Source organism: Penicillium lagena, assembly GCF_028827675.1.
Source record: "Penicillium lagena strain IBT 129212 chromosome Unknown utg000005l_segment0_segment0, whole genome shotgun sequence".
NCBI classification, from domain to species: Eukaryota; Fungi; Ascomycota; class Eurotiomycetes; order Eurotiales; family Aspergillaceae; genus Penicillium; species Penicillium lagena.
The window spans coordinates 3,013,942-3,031,215 of NW_026623226.1; the positions used below are offsets into that span (position 1 = coordinate 3,013,942).

The window sequence follows — 17,274 nt, forward strand, 5'->3', positions numbered from 1 at the left end:
GGTGTGAGCGCGCCAGTTCCGCTGCCCCGAGCTGGTGCCGGACGAGCGGAGGCGTGAATGGGTCCGTTATTCCCTTTTGGTCAATGGTATGGGCAGTTAGGGCTGACTGCTGCGTAGGACAGATACGGTATGCAGAGTTGTCTATGAGAGTGGTTTATTGATGTCTCTTATGTATTACAATCCGGGGCATCTGCACCTATAATGTACTACAGACAGTCCCGAGCAGATCGATGCAGTTCTTTGCTTGGATGAACAAGAGCTGCCAGACCCACTCACTGATACATTTCTCGATAAATATGAACTGATTGGGCTGCCTGCTAGCCTCCCTCCCAGTACACGTCTGCGTAGTTATTGTAGGTATGACATAGACTGCTTATTCCGCATCTAACCCCGTGAATACCGCTGCAGGAATGACTCCATCTCAGTCTCCTCCCCAGACACAGACGCATCATCCTAACCAGTAATTATACCGCCAAATTGAACAGTCAATGAAACAAATCCTCGCCACATCTAACTGCCAAACCGCTCGAGAATCGCCTCGCCACCCGGAAACTGTGACATGGTCGTCGGCGGCCGTGACGGGCCAGGTAGCCGAGTTCGGTGCTGCGGTTTCGCCGCCGGGCTGGCCGCCTTCTCAGGCGTACGATCGTGATGGCGATTCCGCATATTCCACGGCCAACGGCCCGTGGGCGGTGGCATGGCCACAGCAGCAGCATCTACATCCTTTGTTCGTACTCGCTTGGAACTGCCCGTCCCGCTGCGCTGGTATCGGTGTAGCTGCTCCACGCCGTCCGTCGTGACGGGGTACGCAGGGGTCAGTGGGCGGCGCGGGACGGAGGATGAGGCTGTCGGCATCGGTGGTGGCCCGGGCGGGACGGGATGGAGCGCCCTTCGTGAGGATCTGTCCAGCGAGTGTAGGGTCTGCGAGACGCTGTCGGACGCGGCGGTCTGCATTTCGGAGCGCATTGCGCGCGCCTTCAGAAGGTTGTAGAGGTTTGCCATCTGGGATAGCTTCTTGGATTTCTCGCGGTAGAGCTCGGCTAGGTCTTGGTTCTTCTTGTGCAGTTCGTCTTGCGTTACTTGCATGTCTGGCCAGGGGTTTAGTTTGATTTCAACGGAGTGGGGGCAGTGCTGCTGATCGGCGACTTTGCTTTGCAGAGAGGATATCTCGGTGTTGGCGTTGTGGATGACCTTGTCCATGTTCGTGCTGAGGCTGGAATACTTGTCTGTCAGGGCCTTACCGAGGAATTCCTGGTAGAATCTGTGTTGCGTGAGTCACTATTCTCGTTCGTTGCTTCTTTAAAACCAGGGCATACATTTCCTGTGTGGTCTGATACGACCAGAATCCGAGTGCGCGACCAGCACATTCGACGATGGTGCCTGGGTCCAGTCCACTCAACACGCTGGTCTTGTAATCCTCTGTCGGGTTCAGGACGGTGGACACAGCATCGTCTGGGTTGAAGAGAGCAGTCTGGCAAGCAGGGCAGCGACGGGGGCCTGCAGTGGGATGCGACAGGCCCAGACTATCTGCGCAGGGAAGACAGAAGATATGGCTGGTCGGGTCAGCGCTGGCCCTCCGAATGGGGGGATTGGGAGTTACTCACGAGCAAGTCGTCACCACTGCCCTCTCCTTCAGTTGAGTGCGACATTTGAGCGAGTTGCATCGGAGGGAGAAGTCCATGATGGGGGATTATTGGATGAATGGAGGAGGGAAGGGTGCAGGTCACGGGATGCTTCTAGTATGTACATTCAATCAAAGAAGAACGTGTTCCCCAGCGCGTCTCGCCTCGTCGAGGTCATCTTTTCCTCGAACTCTTTGCCAGGCTCGTACTCATGCCACAGACTCGCTGGGTATATATGCTTGTTCTTCTCATACCACCGCCGGTCCACCACTTTGGTCTGCGTGGCATCTTTATCTGCACCTTCTAGTTGGTCGTCACTGGGTCGGGATAAGGGGTCGTTATCACTGGCACTGGCTGGGGGAGGCTTGTCCGAATAGTCAAACAGCAAGCCGCCGGTGCGAGAGTAGTTGGGGATCCGATTGGCGATGAAGTAGTAGAACTCGTAGTGCTGGGGGTGGGTTAGTACATAGATATTCCAGAAGGCAGAGAAGAACACTGAACTGACATGAGGTATAATGACATCCCCCTTCACCAACATTAAATCATCCACACTGACTCGGGCCCATTCCCGGCGGGTATCTTGTCGCGCCTTGGATGCGTTATTGGCACCCCGAACGCCCAGTTCAGCGCCAACTTTGCGACACCGGTCTAAAAACAGCCAGACATGGTCCCCCTTCTTCACCTTGACCGTTCCTGCGGGGACATTCGTGCCATCGTGAAAGACAAACGGGATCAATATCTCCGTATTCTTCACAGCCTCCTGCATCGCCAAAAACTCCTTGCGCAGGGACTCGCGCGCCAGTGCCTCGGCCTCGATAGACGCCTTGGTCAGGGCTTTGGGTGGCGGCGGCGCATTCGGGTTGGCTTTCATGCGCCGCGGCGCAGACCCATCGTCGACGGGGGTCTTGGACGCAGACCGCGAGACACTCGGCTCACGTGGAGTGCCCGCCCCGGACTCTTCTTCCCCGGTTTCATCATCGCCAAACGAGAGTTTGCTTTTCGCCAACGGCTTCTTTTTCTTTTTCTTAGGAGGCCCATCACTCCGCGGTGTCGTCGATCTGTTTGCGCGCGATCAGCTTCGTTGCGTGCCGAGATGTCCGGGACTAAACTTACGAGTCTGTCACCTCGCCGGCGGATGGAGTTGCGCTTCGGGAGTTACCAGATCCCAGTCGGCCTAGCGACTTGTCATGCGCCTCGCGCTCCTTCTGCTCTAACACTTCGGCGCGCCGCTTTCGAAAGTCGGAGAGGTGGACGAGGCCGACTGTTTGTGACTTGAGCATGTCCTCGGCGGACACACTCTGGCCCGTGAAGGACCGAGGTGTCGAGGTGTTGCTCTCTGATTCGGAGGGTGCCATGGTGCTCGGCTGTGAGGTGTGGTGCTGGTCTGGAAAGAAACTCGCTGGAAGAAATCACTGACGTCTTTAGATGGGCACGTGACGAGATTTGGGTCGCCAATGCGCGGCTAAAATATGAAGAAAATGGGAATCAAGATCAATTGATCATTTTATTCTTTCAATTCTTTGTTGATTTCCAGGTTGCATGGTTTCTGAGGCGTGTAGTTGAAGTTGCTGCAAACAGGCCAAACTCATCTTGGTCGATCATCCTGTTGGTTCCAATTCCAACTCCTTGACACAAACCACAGCCACCATGGACGACGAAGAGGACGATTTCTACGATCCGGCGGATACGGTCCCGGTTCAGGCGCAGAATGCCGCACACGATGCTAGCCAGCAGCAGGCCAACGACGTGATGGATGAGGAGGAAGAAGTAGAGGAGGAAGACGACGAGGTTAGTGTGCACCGTGGCGCGTCGGGTGCTTCTGCTAAACCCCTCCCAGGACGATTTCAACATTATCACAGAGGCTCCTGCCGATGCGCCGCCTGCGGAAGCGTGAGTGACCACTCAATCGCCTTGTTCAAGTCTCCTACTGATGCCCTGAAAGCTCCCACCCACGCCATGCAAGCTTACGACAAGAGCCGCAACGACCCTCTTCTGTCGATTCCTTAGCCTCCAAGTCTGCCACGCCCTCCGCGGTTCCTCGGCACGACTCACACACCCCCGTTCCTGCAACCGCGACAATCGCGAAACCCACGACCCCCCAAAAACCGGGGTCTGCCTATCCGGCCGTTCACACCTCCACCATTGATGTCAATGGCAACCCCGTGCACCCGGCAACGGGCAAGCCAATCCTGTCCAGTGACATGGACACCGACTTCCCAACGGACGACAAGCCCTGGCGCAGGCCCGGGACCGACATGACGGACTACTTCAACTACGGATTTGACGAGTTCACGTGGGCGAGCTACTGCATCAAGCAGCAAGAAGTGCGCGGCGAGGTTGGCGGCCAGAAGAAGCAATTGGACGATATGCAGGCCTTTATGACGATGGGCATGCCGCAAATGCCCGGCGGCCCTGGTGGTGCGCCGGGTGGTGGTGCGCCGGCGGCGATGCCGGGGATGCCGGGGATGGACATGTCGCCGGATATGATGCAGGGGATGCTCGCGACGATGATGGCACAGGGCTTAGACCCGTCGTCTATGGATCCAATGTCATTTATGCAACATGCGCAGGCTATGATGGGCGGACAAGGCGGTGGTCAACAAGCGCCGCAGGGCTTCGGACAGGGTGGACAGCCGCAGATGGGCTATGGCGGCGGGTATGACCAGCGTGGAAATTATGGGGGACGTGGACGGGGGAGACGGTGGTAATTCCGGGTAGCGTTTATTTATTCTATTCGCAGCGTTCAATATGAATTGAATAATATCCATGATTGTGGTGGTGTAGTTCGAGGTGTTTGTATGTCCAAGTCTTGGCATTCTGGAAATTTCTCGGCTCGATCTTCTTCTTCCCCCGGTTTTCTTCTCTTCCCTTCTCCATCCCTCCCCCCAACCAGCAGTCCATTCAGTCCATCCCCTCTTCCTTCTTTTGTGAGATTACCTCTCTCTGCTCACCTTCAGTCACAATGGTACGTCAAACCTCCTCTCCAACCCCTAGCTCCTACTTGCGTGGTCATTGAGCTACTCATCTCTCCCCCGATCCCATCCGCCGAAAAAACATCTCCCCACAGAACCAACCCGCCCTGCTAACTGCGTTGCCCACGTCCAGTCCGTCCTCCGCAACATCAAGAGCCTCGCGCCTCTCCTCGACCGCGTCCTGGTCCAGCGCATCAAGCCCGAGGCCAAGACCGCCTCCGGCATCTTCCTCCCCGAGAGCAGCGTCAAGGAGCAGAATGAGGCCCAGGTCCTCGCTGTCGGCCCCGGTGCCGTTAGCAAGGATGGCCAGCGGATTCCCATGGGTGTCGCGCCTGGTGACAAGGTCTTGATTCCTCAGGTATGTACTTTTCTGTCTGCTCTTCCGTGCGATTCCGTGGGATTCCAAGTCTACTGGACTCGGGATTCGGAATTCATGCGATGATGAAGGGAGGAGTCGTTGCGGTTATATCTTTTTATAAGTACAATTCTCTGACATAATTGGTACAGTTCGGTGGAAACGCGATCAAGGTCGGCGAGGAGGAGTACACCCTCTTCCGGGACGCTGAGTATGTTCTATACGTTGACCCATTGTCTCTGTTCCTGGCGCTAACGCATCCCACAGCATCCTGGCTAAGATCAAGGAGTAAATTCTTTGAATAATCAGTGTCGCCATCTTCCCCATCCCGTTCTCTCCGCCGTCCGTGCCGGTGATCTCTTCCGCTATAAATCGCAGAAGGGTTACCGGAGGGCAGGTGATGTGTATTATACTCGCCCAGCTCGACCCGTCTCCAAAGAAAAATACTATAACCGCGAAGAGAATCAGCATTGGTTTTCTTTTTGTTTGCATAGGTGTGTTTTTGGCTTTTTTTGAAGCGCTGGATTGTTGCCCTTGGGGTCTTGCATGTTGTCTCTCCATGTACTTTTAAAAAAGACTGCGGCTGCATACCCTGGTCTTTGACTGGGTTTGTGGTCGGTAATTCAGACATGATCATCTCCTCTCAATCTTCCACTGATGGTATAGCAAGATCCTACCTAGAATTTCCTGGTTGACCGCGTACGTCCATGTATGCTGTGCCTTGCTGTATTGATTGCTTCGAAGTAGGATCATATAGAAAGGGGTGAACTGCAAGACCTAGATTATAGTTGTGGAGAGCGATCACCAGCAAAATATATATCAGTAAGGCTAGTAAGTAAGATACTATAGTTTTCTGCCACCCCATCAAAGCAAGCACGATTCTTTCGAGAAACACGAAATATTTATATATTATAAGCATGATAATCACCCATCCTTGCGTCCTTCACACCTCTCACAAAGGTTCAACAGCAGTCTCGATTCTCTTGAGCACACGACACCCAATCAACGGTCCGAAACGCGCCATCCGATGCTCAGAGGACATCTCGATAAACGCAGCGAAAGGGGATGGTTCCACCTCTCTCGAGTCGAGGGCGGTGATGGTAGTATCACGGTACTTGTCTTCCAGTGCTGCATGATTCAAACCTATGTCCAGTGCGGCTCGCGCAGCGAATGGATTGAGACCGATCTGCCGAAGGAAGATCTCCCAGCGACTTTCTTGATCATGGATATAATCCAGCCTCTCTGGAATCACGTTGCTGAGCGACTGCGTTCTTGTACTGGATACTGGTGCGCGGTGTTTGGCAGCCAGACTAAGAATCCACTCCGTCACTATCTCCGGAGAGGACTGGACCAGCAGCGGGACGACGGTAGTTTCTTTCGAGAACGATACACAGAATCCGGAAAGGGAGCAGATCCCCTGCAGAGTCAGCACATCAATTTTTGTCAGTGGGTGCGTTTTTCCTTCTGTGTGGATTGCCTTTCCAGCATGGCTGATGAGAATGTAGAGACGCTCGTAGCGAGGAAGAAGACGGACGATACGCTCGCGTAGTGGAGAATTGATCTCTTTTATAGCTGTGATGCGCGGGTCGTTTGGCTTGTGGCCGGGAAGATAAAGCTGTGTCACGGCTTGGGAAGTTGTTAGGACGATTCCTGTGGTTGGGGAGATGATCACGTCTGCTTCGGGTAGGATGTTGGGATGTTGGTGAGTGGTTTGGATGGTTGGTGTTGGAGGTGGAGTCTGGATGTATTCTCTGTAGAGGATTCTTGGGGCCGGGGTACTTGTTTCGAGATGGTGTATGAGTTGAGTGTGAGTTTTGAGAAGACTGGATGATAGGAAAAGCAACGCCGGAGCCGAGACTTGATCTCCCTGTAGAATACTTTCTGGAGACGGGATCTCATGTATGAAATGAAGAGACCCTTGTGAGGGGGTTTGGTTTGAGGTAGTCGTAATCGATGAGCATTCAGGTCTAGGTGCCTTGTGCCGGTTCTCGTTCCTCGGTTGGGAAAAGTATGGACTGCTCACGGGGCTTTTGGGCTTGCTGACTCCCCGAGTCTCCATGAAGGTTGACAAAGAGCCCAGAAGGAGGGAAGAGGAGTCTGTATCTCGGTGAGACAATGCGATTGAGAGTCGCGAACACGAGGATCGCTTGTTATGCTGCAACGAAAGACTGAGGCTGTCACTTTCCTGGGTGTTGTCTGCCATCTTCGAGGTGCCCAGCACATCCCTCTGGGTGGATTCCGGTGAATCGAGCAACATAATGTCCTCATAGTCTGCATTTAATGGCGATTGAGCACAATATTTCCTTCGTGGAATGACTGAACACGGTGGGTGGTTGTCCTCTTGACCCGGGCATAAGCCCATCCGCTGAACAGCTGTTATCCGTTCTGATCTGGTCAGTTCCTGTTCATCGAATGAACGTCTGTTGGCTTGATTGGGGGTTTCAGTTGCGGTACACTGTCGGTATTGCGCGCTGTTCTTCGAAACAGAGTCTGTCGGAGGTGGTGTCGACAGAATAGTCGATATCGCTGGCGGATCGAGATCCATGCCCTCATTGTAAGAATGGATATCCTCTAGCCTCAGAGCTGCTTGTGCTATGCGAACCAAATCAATGGTGTTGTCCTGCCGAAGCATTGTGGAGTGTGTGTGCTCTTCACTTGACGGCGAACGTAGATCCAGTCTGCTGGTCAAAATAGTGGTCGTGTCTCTCCCTCGATTTTCGATAGGTGTGCGTGGACCAGGTAGCCCATGACCCCCCTCGACGTCTTGTGATGCAGATGAGGTTTGATCAACTGCATGTTCCCCAGAGACCTTTCTGCCGTAACGACTATTCCTAAATGTATCTGGCGTCACAGGACTTGGAAGCGAGTGCGACTTCCAGTCCTTTTCAAAGTGGTATGGATCAAGAGTCGCGCTGTCTGATTTACCTGAGTCGTGCTATACCACTGATGAGTGAACTGCCAAATGGAGAGCGATAAAAGATACTGACCCGCCTCTGCAACATCATGGTTCGAAAATACACTTCTATATCCCCCTTGGACAACCGTCTTCCGCTGGGTATCAAGACGAGAGCCTCTTTGCTGCAATCAAGCCTCTCCGACATCATCTGCGCCGTACATCGATCAATTGTGTCCTTCATTCCCTGGTACTCCCTGGGATAAGACGGAGAGATAGCAGGAGGAAGCAACGCTCCCACATCGAGATCGCCCAGACGAGATACTGGTGCTGAAAGCACCGACTCTGCTTCTGCTGTGAGGAGCAGATCCAGTTTGAGGGAATCATCGCGTTTTTTAGATGGCAAGAGAGCATCCCAGTTGATCTGGCCGTCCTGGTTTTTGCTTCGAATGATACTCGACACGAGAGCAGCTTCAGGGCGACGAATCTCGAGTTTCTCTGATTCGAGGCACCATTCTCCTTTGGCGCGTGCTCTGTCGATAGGACGGGAGTAGAAGGTGCTCGTTCGCAGATACGAGAGAGGATCTTTGGCGGGCACTGCGATACCGTGGAAACGGGCATATTGCAGGAGGGAGGGTTGGTGTTGTGTCGCCATGGGGAGATGAGAAGGAGGGAGGATGTTCCACTCTAGTCAAGTATACAGTCCAATGACCAAGTCCCATGACTTGGTTAAAATGCAATCTTTAACTAAAGAATGATCCGCTAAGTGCAAAAAATCTGGTAATATTTTACAGGGGCATTTTTTTCAGTCGTTGTAGTTCGACTGGCGCGATCCGTCCTTGTTGACTGCCGGCAGTCCATACAAGGCATTTATCTCTTCCTCCTGAGAACGGCCCCATTCTTCCAGTACTGGCCGCTCAGCCTGGCAGGCCACACGGACCCCATGGCGGCGATGGGGTGCAAAGCCATAGGACGCGGAGTGTGTCTATATGCCGAGTCAGCCAATTGAACAACCCAAAAGAAAACAAGAAGCCTTACCGTCGTCCGATTATCCCAAATCGCAACATCCTCCTCTCCCCACGTAAACCTCGCATGCATTTCCTGCGTGGTAGCCACCACATCCGTGAGATACTTCACAATGGCATCACTCTCCGCGGTGGGGATGCCCACAATCTTCGTCACAAATCCCGGGTTGAAGAACAGTCCGTTCCAGCCGGTGACCGGGTTCGTGCGGATGAGCGGGTGTTCCGTAGTGACTGGGTCGCGACGGACGGGGCGGCCGATGGCGCGGGAGTCGTTCGCTTGCATGTTCGCCGAGTGCAGGGCTGTCAGGCCCTTGAGGTAGGTCTGCATGTGTGAGGAGAGCACGTCGTATGCGGCATACTGCGAGGACCAGAGCGTGTCGCCGCCGCCACCGCTGGGAGGTCCCGTGAGGAGTTTCAGTGAGGTGTAGGAAGGTGGTTGTTCTTCGTAGGTCACGTCTGAGTGCCAGAGGAAGCTGGGGGTGAAGAGCGCGCGGTTGTCACCCGAGTTGTCACCCGTGAAGACGACGTGCACGTCGTCGAGGCCTTCGCGCTTCGGCACGGCGGTGGTGGCATGCTGAACCAATGCGGTCAGTTTGGGTTTGGACAGAGAATAGGAAGGTACACACCCTGTGCAGTTTGCCAAAGTACTTCCCCAGCTCGCGCTGGGCATCAACATCAAAGTTCTTCTGAGCGCGGAAGAACACAACGCCGCGGTATGCGATGAGGCGAGCGAGATCATCGCGTTGCGCATCGTTCAGCCGGGCTAGATCCACGCCCCGGATCTCCGTGCCGATTTTGGGCGTGTAGTCCGAGATGCTCGTGGCATCCTGGAGCAAGTTCCGGAACTTGGGATCGCCGCGAAGACCCTTGTCCTCGTATGGCGTGTATTCCAGCGGAGCCCAGTGGACGTCCGGGAAGGAGGGCAGCAGGTCTTCGTATGGGTAGTCGACATGTTTTTTCACGGTCGTGCGACCGGGCTCATAGTGGAACTTGTTGTTTGCTGTGGTCTCTTTCTTGGGGACGGTGAAGTGGCCCCGAGTGTGGATTGGAGCCGGAGGAGTAGTAAGAACGGGCTCTTCGAGTGACGGTGCCATAATGATTAATGTCTGAGAGACTAAATGTTGCGTTGATAGAAGAGATGATGACTAGGGTGAAGACCCCTTATATAGATTCCATATCTGGCCGACCTGCTTAGGAATGGGTGAAGAACCACCACGCACTCGGAGTCGTCGGAGATCGCGCCATCGCCCGACGCCATGGTCAAGACCCAGGATCGAAGCACAAATTAAGGTCGAAGATGACGAAAGCAAGGCAGAGCTTTCCCCGGAAATATGCCGGATGAGTGATCTTGGGGGTCGGGGGGCAAAGGGGCCTAAATCACGCCATCCGCGCTGACGTTGAAGGCGAGATTTGCCATCGCCGCCGAACCAGCGGACATTACTTCACCGCTGATTGGGGTTGTACAATGGTAGCGGTGAGTAGTCCATACTCAGTGATCCTCAGGGGGATCGTCGTGGCGGAGTTGATTGAGATGCTTTAGATCGGGTTTAGTGAGGCGGTTGGATTAAGCTGCTGCGCTAAGGGCCGATCACGCAAGACCGGCGCATTCTGGCGTCGGAACAGGCTGAAACCCGTGCCACGCAATTGGATTTATTTTTGGCTGCAAGTGGCAAGTAAGGGGCTACGCTCGTGTTTGTAGGCTTTCCGTGCTTTGCGATCAATTGGAGTTCGGCCGGGGGTTAGGGTTACACAGAGTGACTCCGTAGAAGAGGTGCGAAGGACACCTAGTCAATTCCTAAATGCCATCGAGAAGTGTCGCAACTATCCCTATCGCCCCTCTCCGATCGACGGTGGCCCCAAAGCCACCTCCTGCACCCGCTCCGACACACTGCCCAGCCGCGCCGCAACACCCAGGATGCCCGCTTCTACATCGCCCAGCACGGCCGCCAGCTCATTGATCGACGACTTGGGCGTGGAAGTCATCGCGCCATCGCGGGACTTGGAGCTGACGAACTCGTTGATCTGGCGGTTCAATGTCAACTCCACGCCGTGCAGATGATCTTCAATCTCCTTCAGATTGCCCTTATACCGCTCCAACACGGTCCCCATCTCATCCGATCGCTGGGAGAAGTAATCCACCAGGTTGACCGGCACGCCGTTCACACTGGTCGCGGTGGACGGGTCTCCCTCCACGTCATCCGGGAGAGCAAGGGTGTTCTTGCGGGTCGAGCGCAGGGATTGTCGGTCAGGAACTTTTTGGTCTTGCGCGGACCACCATCCACCGCCAGCCGACTGGTACTGCAGCGGCAGTTTTAGCGTGTCGACGGCCCGGAAGGCCACCTGCGCCTCGGCTGCGTCCCGCGTGACGAGGTTGCGCAACTGGTCGATGTCGCTCGCATCATTCTCCAAGGCATGTTGCATGGTCTCGAGCTTGCCTTGCACGAACTCGACGTCATTGGGGATCGTGTTGCCTTGTTTCTCGATGGTGGGGAGCATATCGGCTACCTCGTGGCAGACTTTCATTTGGTTGAGGATGTAGTTGTCGATGATCTCGATGTGGTTACGGATCTCGTCGGCGCAGCTCTCGAATTTGGTCGTGGGGAGCAGGTTGCTGACATCGACCTTCACCCCGGGAACCACCGTCCCGGAAGCTGCGGTGCTTTGCTGTAGAGGTTGTTGCGCGCCTTGAGTAGTACTTTGGTTGCCGAAGAGGGAGAGGGTAGGCTTTTGCGGTTGTTGCTGTTGCTGCTGCGGTTGTTGCATGGTACTCTGAGCTCCACCACTAATGCCTCCAGTTAGCTAGACCCCGAATCAAGACTATGATCCACTCACAAGAGACCTCCACCTGTCGTTGTCGAACCGCCCAGCCCACCGAAAGCCGGTTTGGCCTGGGGCTGTGTCGCCGTGGTGCTGGCTCCTAGACCCCCCCCAAAGAGACCACCACCCGTCGTCCCGCTCTGCGGGGCGCTGGTGGTGGCAGGCGCCGCACCGCCGAACAGACTGCTTGTTTGTGGCTGGGCGGTGGTGGCCGTCGAGCCCCCAAACAGTCCGCCGGTGCTCGTGGTGGCAGCCGGCTGCTGCTGCTGACCACCCAGACCGGAAAACATACTGGACCCAGTGCTCTGTGGTTGCTGCGTATTGCCTCCGAGGCTGCCGAATAGCCCACCCGCCGGTTTGTTTTGTGTTGTTGCGGCTCCGGGGGTTGAGAAGAGACCTCCGGTTGTGTTTGTTGTCCCCGGCGTAGCGGTGGAAGTTGTAGTCTGTGGGTTGGCGCCACCACTATTGGATAAATCCTGTGTTAGCGACTTCGTTCAAGCTATCTGCGAATGGCAGCTTCGCCTGCGGTTGGAATGGCGATCGATAGGATGAAGCCAGCAGCGCAAGCGACGAAGGCAAAGGCCCAGGGAGTGAATGGGGGACTGACAATAAAGAGTTGGCAGAGCCTGTGTTGATGGACAGGCCACCCGTGGAAGCCTTGGGCGCAAACATGCTGGAATGCGATGGTCAATGGCCCCTTGAGTCGAGGATGAAGCAAGAAGCTGCGATAAGAATTGGCCCGGGGAATGGTTTTGCCGAGCCGACTGTTTACTACGTACGATTGATTTCATTTATCAGCCGCGAACTCCCCGCTATACCATCTAATTGGAGGCTTCTTCATATTATGCAGGTGGCATACTTGGTTATTGAAATCATATTTCCTACGACAATATCCTAGTGGACCAGAAAACGGGAGATGGCTAGGGGTTAGCCCGACCTGTCTGAGTATGCAAAGGCTTTATTTGGTGGCCAGCATCGGAGCTGGTGGTTAGATATTATTGGAAGCCAGACCAAGCCGTGCTATCCTCGAGAATTCATCGAGAATTCAAGAGTGATCGTGAACTGGAGATGATGGGAAATCGTATACTTCATGGATGGACCACGCGAAGGCGGTCAAGGATACTTCATTCTTCCTCGCGACGACGGCAGGCCTAGTGACGGTTTGGAGTGTAACGAGAGAAACAGCCGAGGAAAATAGAAACTGGTAAGCATGTTGTCTTGTGGATTATGGTATATCATAATTACAACAGACTGGAATGATTCACCATTTGAAAGATGGAACACGAGCTAATGCCAGTCCCAGGGAGCATTTCGGTCATTCATTGCTGGCAGCTGGACATCGTAGGCGTTAGCCATGATGGCGGAATAATCCGTTCTTTGCAATCCCTGCTCCATATATCAGGGTCCTGCCACAGTGACTTGGACGTCCATCCAGTTCGGTCATTCTGATCAACATGACCAACACCAAAGCGGCCGATTGGAAGCCAAGATGCGTGGCCTCAACCATTTCACCCGCCAACAAATCTCCAGGGCAAAAGCAGCCATCTGATGGATCTACCAGCTTCTTCAAGAGCGCGGAGTGGTGAGATCCCTTCGCAGCGACACGACATCCAGACAGAGACTAACTTCCACAGGACCCCAGACGGAACGACACTCCTGACGGACTCGGCGGATCACCACATCCGAACTTACATCCTGTAAGGCTGATCTCCCTTCTTTGCTCTTGACCACTTGCCTGACAGAGCCAGACCGCCGGACCTGCTCGAAGAAGAGTCAGTCCACCACCTCTCTCCATATTCAACGCTCCCGTCTGCGGAACCCACCTACTCCACGGCCGTCTACCCCTTCTATTCCCTGCAGGACCCGTCCACCACTCTGTTCCTGTCATCCGTCCGGGACCATCCCATCCGGCTGTCCTCGGCGCTCGCTCCAAGCAGCCTGGCAAGCTACTCCCTGGTTAACCCCACCACGGAAGCATATATCACTCCTCACTCGATGATATATCCTTCCACTATGGGCGGAACTCACTTCCTCACGGGCTCGGACAGTCTCATCTGTCTGTTCGATGTCTCTCGTACTGGCAGCGACGGCCCCGTTTCCTGGATGCCCACTATCCCCAGTAAGCGGAAACAAATAGTCGGCGGCGGCGTCGGGATGAAGGGGATCGTCTCAGCATTGGCAATAAATCCAGTGGGAGACGGGATTCTCGCGGCGGGCACCTTCACCCGACACATTGGCCTGTACAGCTCCAATGGGTCCGGGGAGCTCATTGGTACGTTCAGCATCGCCAAAACAGAGGCGAGTCGCGAGATCGGTGGCCGAGGGATCACCCAGCTCGTCTGGAGCCCCTGCGGCAGGTACCTGTATGTTGCAGAACGCAAGAGTGACGGGGTGCTGGTGTATGATATCCGCGTCACGGGCCAGATGCTGGGGTATCTTCGTGGGCGCAAGGCTTTCACGAACCAGCGCATGAAAGTGGACATTGTTCCCGCTGGTGCTGACGGCTCGCATGAGGTCTGGGCAGGAGGCACCGACGGATTCATGAGGGTTTGGAAGGATCCCATCTATGCTGCTGGTGGACAGGACCCGGATTGGGAGTGGAAAGTGCATGATGGTAAGGGTGTCATTCCCATCGACAGAGAACTGGCTGACTCCACATAGATGCGGTGACTAGCACGGTGTTCCATCCGATGGGGAGCGTGGTTGCGACCTGCTCGGGGCAACGACACTTTGCCAATGACGACCAAGATCCGGCCGTGCGGGCGGATAACAGTCTGAAAGTGTGGTCAATGCCGTTTCTCACCTCGAGTGTTGATGCGGAGGGCCCAGAGTTGGATTCTGGTGGCGAACCACAAGACAATGGCAGGGAGGTGACTTGAGCACGCAGCGGAACGATGTGCGCCGCAGTCTAGAGTGGGGTTGCCAGCTGATATCCGTTGTGCCCTGCCAATGTCCAAATGTCCAAGCGGTGTTCAGTGTTGTGGTTCTGGTCGTTCCTTCCCTACACAGCCACTTCCCCATCGTGCCTTCCCTCGCCGCAACACCTCGTTGGCCCTTCCCGATTAGGAAGGCTAGGGTTGCCTACCTCCCATATGACTGTCGCTGCCCTGATTCGGCCTGCAACAGCAAGCAGCGTCATTCACTGCGTCGCCTCAATGCCTATTCATCTCCCTCCCCATTCGGATCAATACACCCTCGACCATCGCCCTCGTTCCCATTCTTGCGCTCCCTGCGCCTGAACTGGTTCAATAGGCCTGAATGGCTCATTGATCTCCCTCCCCCCGGTGAATTCTGCCCGGCCGGGCATAAAGGCTTCGCCTGAGCGGTGCTGCATTCTTCCTCCTTCCTCCTTCGTTCATCCTGAGTCTTCTCTTGCGTCTAATCCTTCATCTCTATCTTCCGTCCTGTTTCTCTCGCCCTCTGTCTTTCTGCGTTCGAGCGTGTATCGAGATCCTGTATTCTTTCCTGCCGATATCCTGCTCTCTCTACCCATATCTTGTATCTTTCTCTATCTACCACTCGCTCACATCTTGTCTGCTGTCTCGCCGTCATGTTGGGAGCCAACTCCAACGAGCATGTCCAGGATGGATTCATTGATCCAGCCCGGTTGACCACTGAGTCGACCTTCTATGACTACATTGATCCTCTCTTCGAGGAGGCCGCTTCAGGTACCATACAGACCACGTCTTCTTCTCCTGCTGCTACGGCCCAGCCTCCTGTCTCTGCTTTCGACAGCATTGACACTGCTTCTCCTTCTGCTGCTGTGGCTGAAATCCTACAGCTTAACACCATTCCTTGGAGTGTTATGCTGGCCACTGCTTCCTCTCCTCCTGATGCTGCTGCGGAACAGCCTGTCTCGGCTTGCAGAAGCCTTGCCACTACTTCTGCGGCTCCTGCGCCTATGGCCATCAACCTCAACACCTCCATTGCGTTTGTCCCTGCCACGGCAACCTCGAGCAACAAACTCTCTGCGGCTCCTCCGAAGACTCCATCGCCACAGAAGGCTCCTTCTCCTACGTCTTCCACTCCGGTGAATCATATCTCTTGGGGGCACATTCTTGAGCAATGCGAGCACGGCGCGGGCCATTTTACTCACTACAGGTCGTTGAAAGAGGCCGAGCAGGATTTGACGGGCAAAGAAGTTGTCGTTCCACACGACCCGACCATCCCAGAGACCGAGGGCATGAAGTGCACAGTAGTCAATCTTCTCTCTCAGGCTTTTAAGAGCACCGAGACTGCCGTGGACAGTGAAAAAGTCATCTCACCATTTCGCCATAATCGTTACAGAGATGAGGAAATCGAGAAGGTCTGCTGGCAAATTCTTGTAAGTGGATTCCTGGTATTTGCTTTTGTCAAACCTGTTGCCAATCATTCCTCACAGGAGACGATGATCGAACACCACCGCACCGATTTCAACGTGGGTGGAGTCCTGGCATACAAGACGGCTGGCAAATACGCGAACTTCCATGAGCGTCTTGTGTCCATGCTCGAGTCGCTTGCAGTGGGTTCTTCCGATCGCGCTTTGGCTAGTTTACGTACTGACGGCAGTCTACAGGATCACAAGTCTATGTGCAAGCACCTACTAGAGCCTCTCTACCTTCGAACAGTCATTGATGACCCTGTCGGCGCTGCCAATCGGATCAAGAACAACAAGAACGTCAACGCCAAGAAGTCTAACATTATCAACATCGGGAGGCGCCACCTTCCCACAGGAGCGGCCGTTAAGGGCAAGGCTCGAAGCACGGACTCGTCGTCGTTAGCCACCTCCACCACTTCGTCCAAGAACTCGGCCGGCGAGAACACCATCCCAGCGAGCAAGTCGGCACGTGGCTGGGCTTCTCAGCAGCAACAGACCACTCCGACCCCGATCGCACGCAGTCAGCGCGTGTCGACCTCTGCTCGTCGGTCTCCCTTGCTGAGTTCTCTCGTGCCGTTGGCCTCGGGCACTGTTCCTGTCACCAACCCTGAAGCCATCGTTCTTCGCCTCCCCGCCAACCATGCCCTGGCTGCTGCGCGTGCCAAGCGCACCAACGAGGCTGCCGCCCCTCTGAAGCAGTTGTCGGCAGCCCAGCAGCCTGGGGCTCCCCCCTACACTGGCCTGATTCCCATATCTGCCCTGGAGTCGAAGTGGCAGCGGCCGGTGGGGACCCCACTGAGCGAGGTTTCCGGGAGACTGAGGCGCCCTCACGCTGAGGCCCCCGCTGACGCAGAGGCGGAGTCATACAAACGGGTGCGCCTGTAAATGGCGGAGCTTCAACAACCATTCGCCCTCAGGCTGGTGGGCATTGTGTTTTGTAGTGGGCGCCATTTATGGTTCTTGTAGTTACTCTGCTGGGCCTGTCCCCTACCCCCAGAGGGGACAGGCCAATTCAAAATGATTGACCAATTCTATTCGTCGTAGTTTTTGATGCGTAGCGATAAATATGTTCGTACATTGGCGTTCCGGTGGTTAAAAACGTATTGGAAATCGCAAGATATGGATGTGTACGCCGCTCGCTTAACGGTTACGTTACAGGCAAATCCGTTACTGCAAATCTAGCAAACTCAATACGCCTTAATCGTTCAAATATCGCACCATCACCATTTCAAA

At 54.8% G+C, this 17,274-nt stretch overlaps 10 protein-coding genes across 10 annotated transcripts; 4 read left to right on the forward strand and 6 right to left on the reverse strand.

Moving 5' to 3' along the window:
* Positions 1-510: 510 nt before the first annotated feature.
* Positions 511-1,681, reverse strand: N7510_007957 (uncharacterized protein; the record flags this gene model as incomplete). Its single annotated transcript, XM_056979882.1, has 3 exons — positions 511-1,261; positions 1,317-1,553; positions 1,605-1,681. The coding sequence occupies 3 exons, from the start codon at positions 1,679-1,681 to the stop codon at positions 511-513; spliced, it is 1,065 nt and encodes a 354-aa protein (XP_056832925.1).
* A 68-nt stretch (positions 1,682-1,749) lies between these two features.
* Positions 1,750-2,977, reverse strand: N7510_007958 (FAM50/XAP5 family protein; the record flags this gene model as incomplete). The annotated part of the gene is made up of 2 exons (XM_056979883.1): positions 1,750-2,680; positions 2,736-2,977. The coding sequence occupies 2 exons, from the start codon at positions 2,975-2,977 to the stop codon at positions 1,750-1,752; spliced, it is 1,173 nt and encodes a 390-aa protein (XP_056832926.1).
* Positions 2,978-3,269: 292 nt separating this feature from the next.
* fip1 (cleavage polyadenylation factor subunit FIP1) lies at positions 3,270-4,330 on the forward strand (the record flags this gene model as incomplete). The annotated part of the gene is made up of 2 exons (XM_056979884.1): positions 3,270-3,516; positions 3,630-4,330. 2 exons carry the CDS (start codon positions 3,270-3,272, stop codon positions 4,328-4,330), a joined length of 948 nt encoding a protein of 315 aa, XP_056832927.1.
* A 254-nt stretch (positions 4,331-4,584) lies between these two features.
* On the forward strand, positions 4,585-5,254 carry N7510_007960 (co-chaperone GroES family protein; the record flags this gene model as incomplete). Its single annotated transcript, XM_056979885.1, has 3 exons — positions 4,585-4,587; positions 4,728-4,952; positions 5,102-5,254. 3 exons carry the CDS (start codon positions 4,585-4,587, stop codon positions 5,252-5,254), a joined length of 381 nt encoding a protein of 126 aa, XP_056832928.1.
* A 647-nt stretch (positions 5,255-5,901) lies between these two features.
* On the reverse strand, positions 5,902-7,581 carry N7510_007961 (uncharacterized protein; the record flags this gene model as incomplete). Its single annotated transcript, XM_056979886.1, has 1 exon — positions 5,902-7,581. One exon carries the CDS (start codon positions 7,579-7,581, stop codon positions 5,902-5,904), a length of 1,680 nt encoding a protein of 559 aa, XP_056832929.1.
* A 289-nt stretch (positions 7,582-7,870) lies between these two features.
* On the reverse strand, positions 7,871-8,497 carry N7510_007962 (uncharacterized protein; the record flags this gene model as incomplete). Its single annotated transcript, XM_056979887.1, has 1 exon — positions 7,871-8,497. One exon carries the CDS (start codon positions 8,495-8,497, stop codon positions 7,871-7,873), a length of 627 nt encoding a protein of 208 aa, XP_056832930.1.
* Positions 8,498-8,647: 150 nt separating this feature from the next.
* On the reverse strand, positions 8,648-9,961 carry N7510_007963 (TauD/TfdA dioxygenase family protein; the record flags this gene model as incomplete). Its single annotated transcript, XM_056979888.1, has 3 exons — positions 8,648-8,827; positions 8,881-9,441; positions 9,494-9,961. 3 exons carry the CDS (start codon positions 9,959-9,961, stop codon positions 8,648-8,650), a joined length of 1,209 nt encoding a protein of 402 aa, XP_056832931.1.
* Positions 9,962-10,694: 733 nt separating this feature from the next.
* On the reverse strand, positions 10,695-12,356 carry N7510_007964 (nucleoporin FG repeat-containing protein; the record flags this gene model as incomplete). Its single annotated transcript, XM_056979889.1, has 3 exons — positions 10,695-11,649; positions 11,700-12,146; positions 12,292-12,356. The coding sequence occupies 3 exons, from the start codon at positions 12,354-12,356 to the stop codon at positions 10,695-10,697; spliced, it is 1,467 nt and encodes a 488-aa protein (XP_056832932.1).
* Positions 12,357-13,138: 782 nt separating this feature from the next.
* N7510_007965 (uncharacterized protein) lies at positions 13,139-14,563 on the forward strand (the record flags this gene model as incomplete). Its single annotated transcript, XM_056979890.1, has 4 exons — positions 13,139-13,266; positions 13,319-13,381; positions 13,433-14,298; positions 14,346-14,563. 4 exons carry the CDS (start codon positions 13,139-13,141, stop codon positions 14,561-14,563), a joined length of 1,275 nt encoding a protein of 424 aa, XP_056832933.1.
* Positions 14,564-15,234: 671 nt separating this feature from the next.
* On the forward strand, positions 15,235-16,926 carry N7510_007966 (uncharacterized protein; the record flags this gene model as incomplete). The annotated part of the gene is made up of 1 exon (XM_056979891.1): positions 15,235-16,926. One exon carries the CDS (start codon positions 15,235-15,237, stop codon positions 16,924-16,926), a length of 1,692 nt encoding a protein of 563 aa, XP_056832934.1.
* Positions 16,927-17,274: the final 348 nt, after the last annotated feature.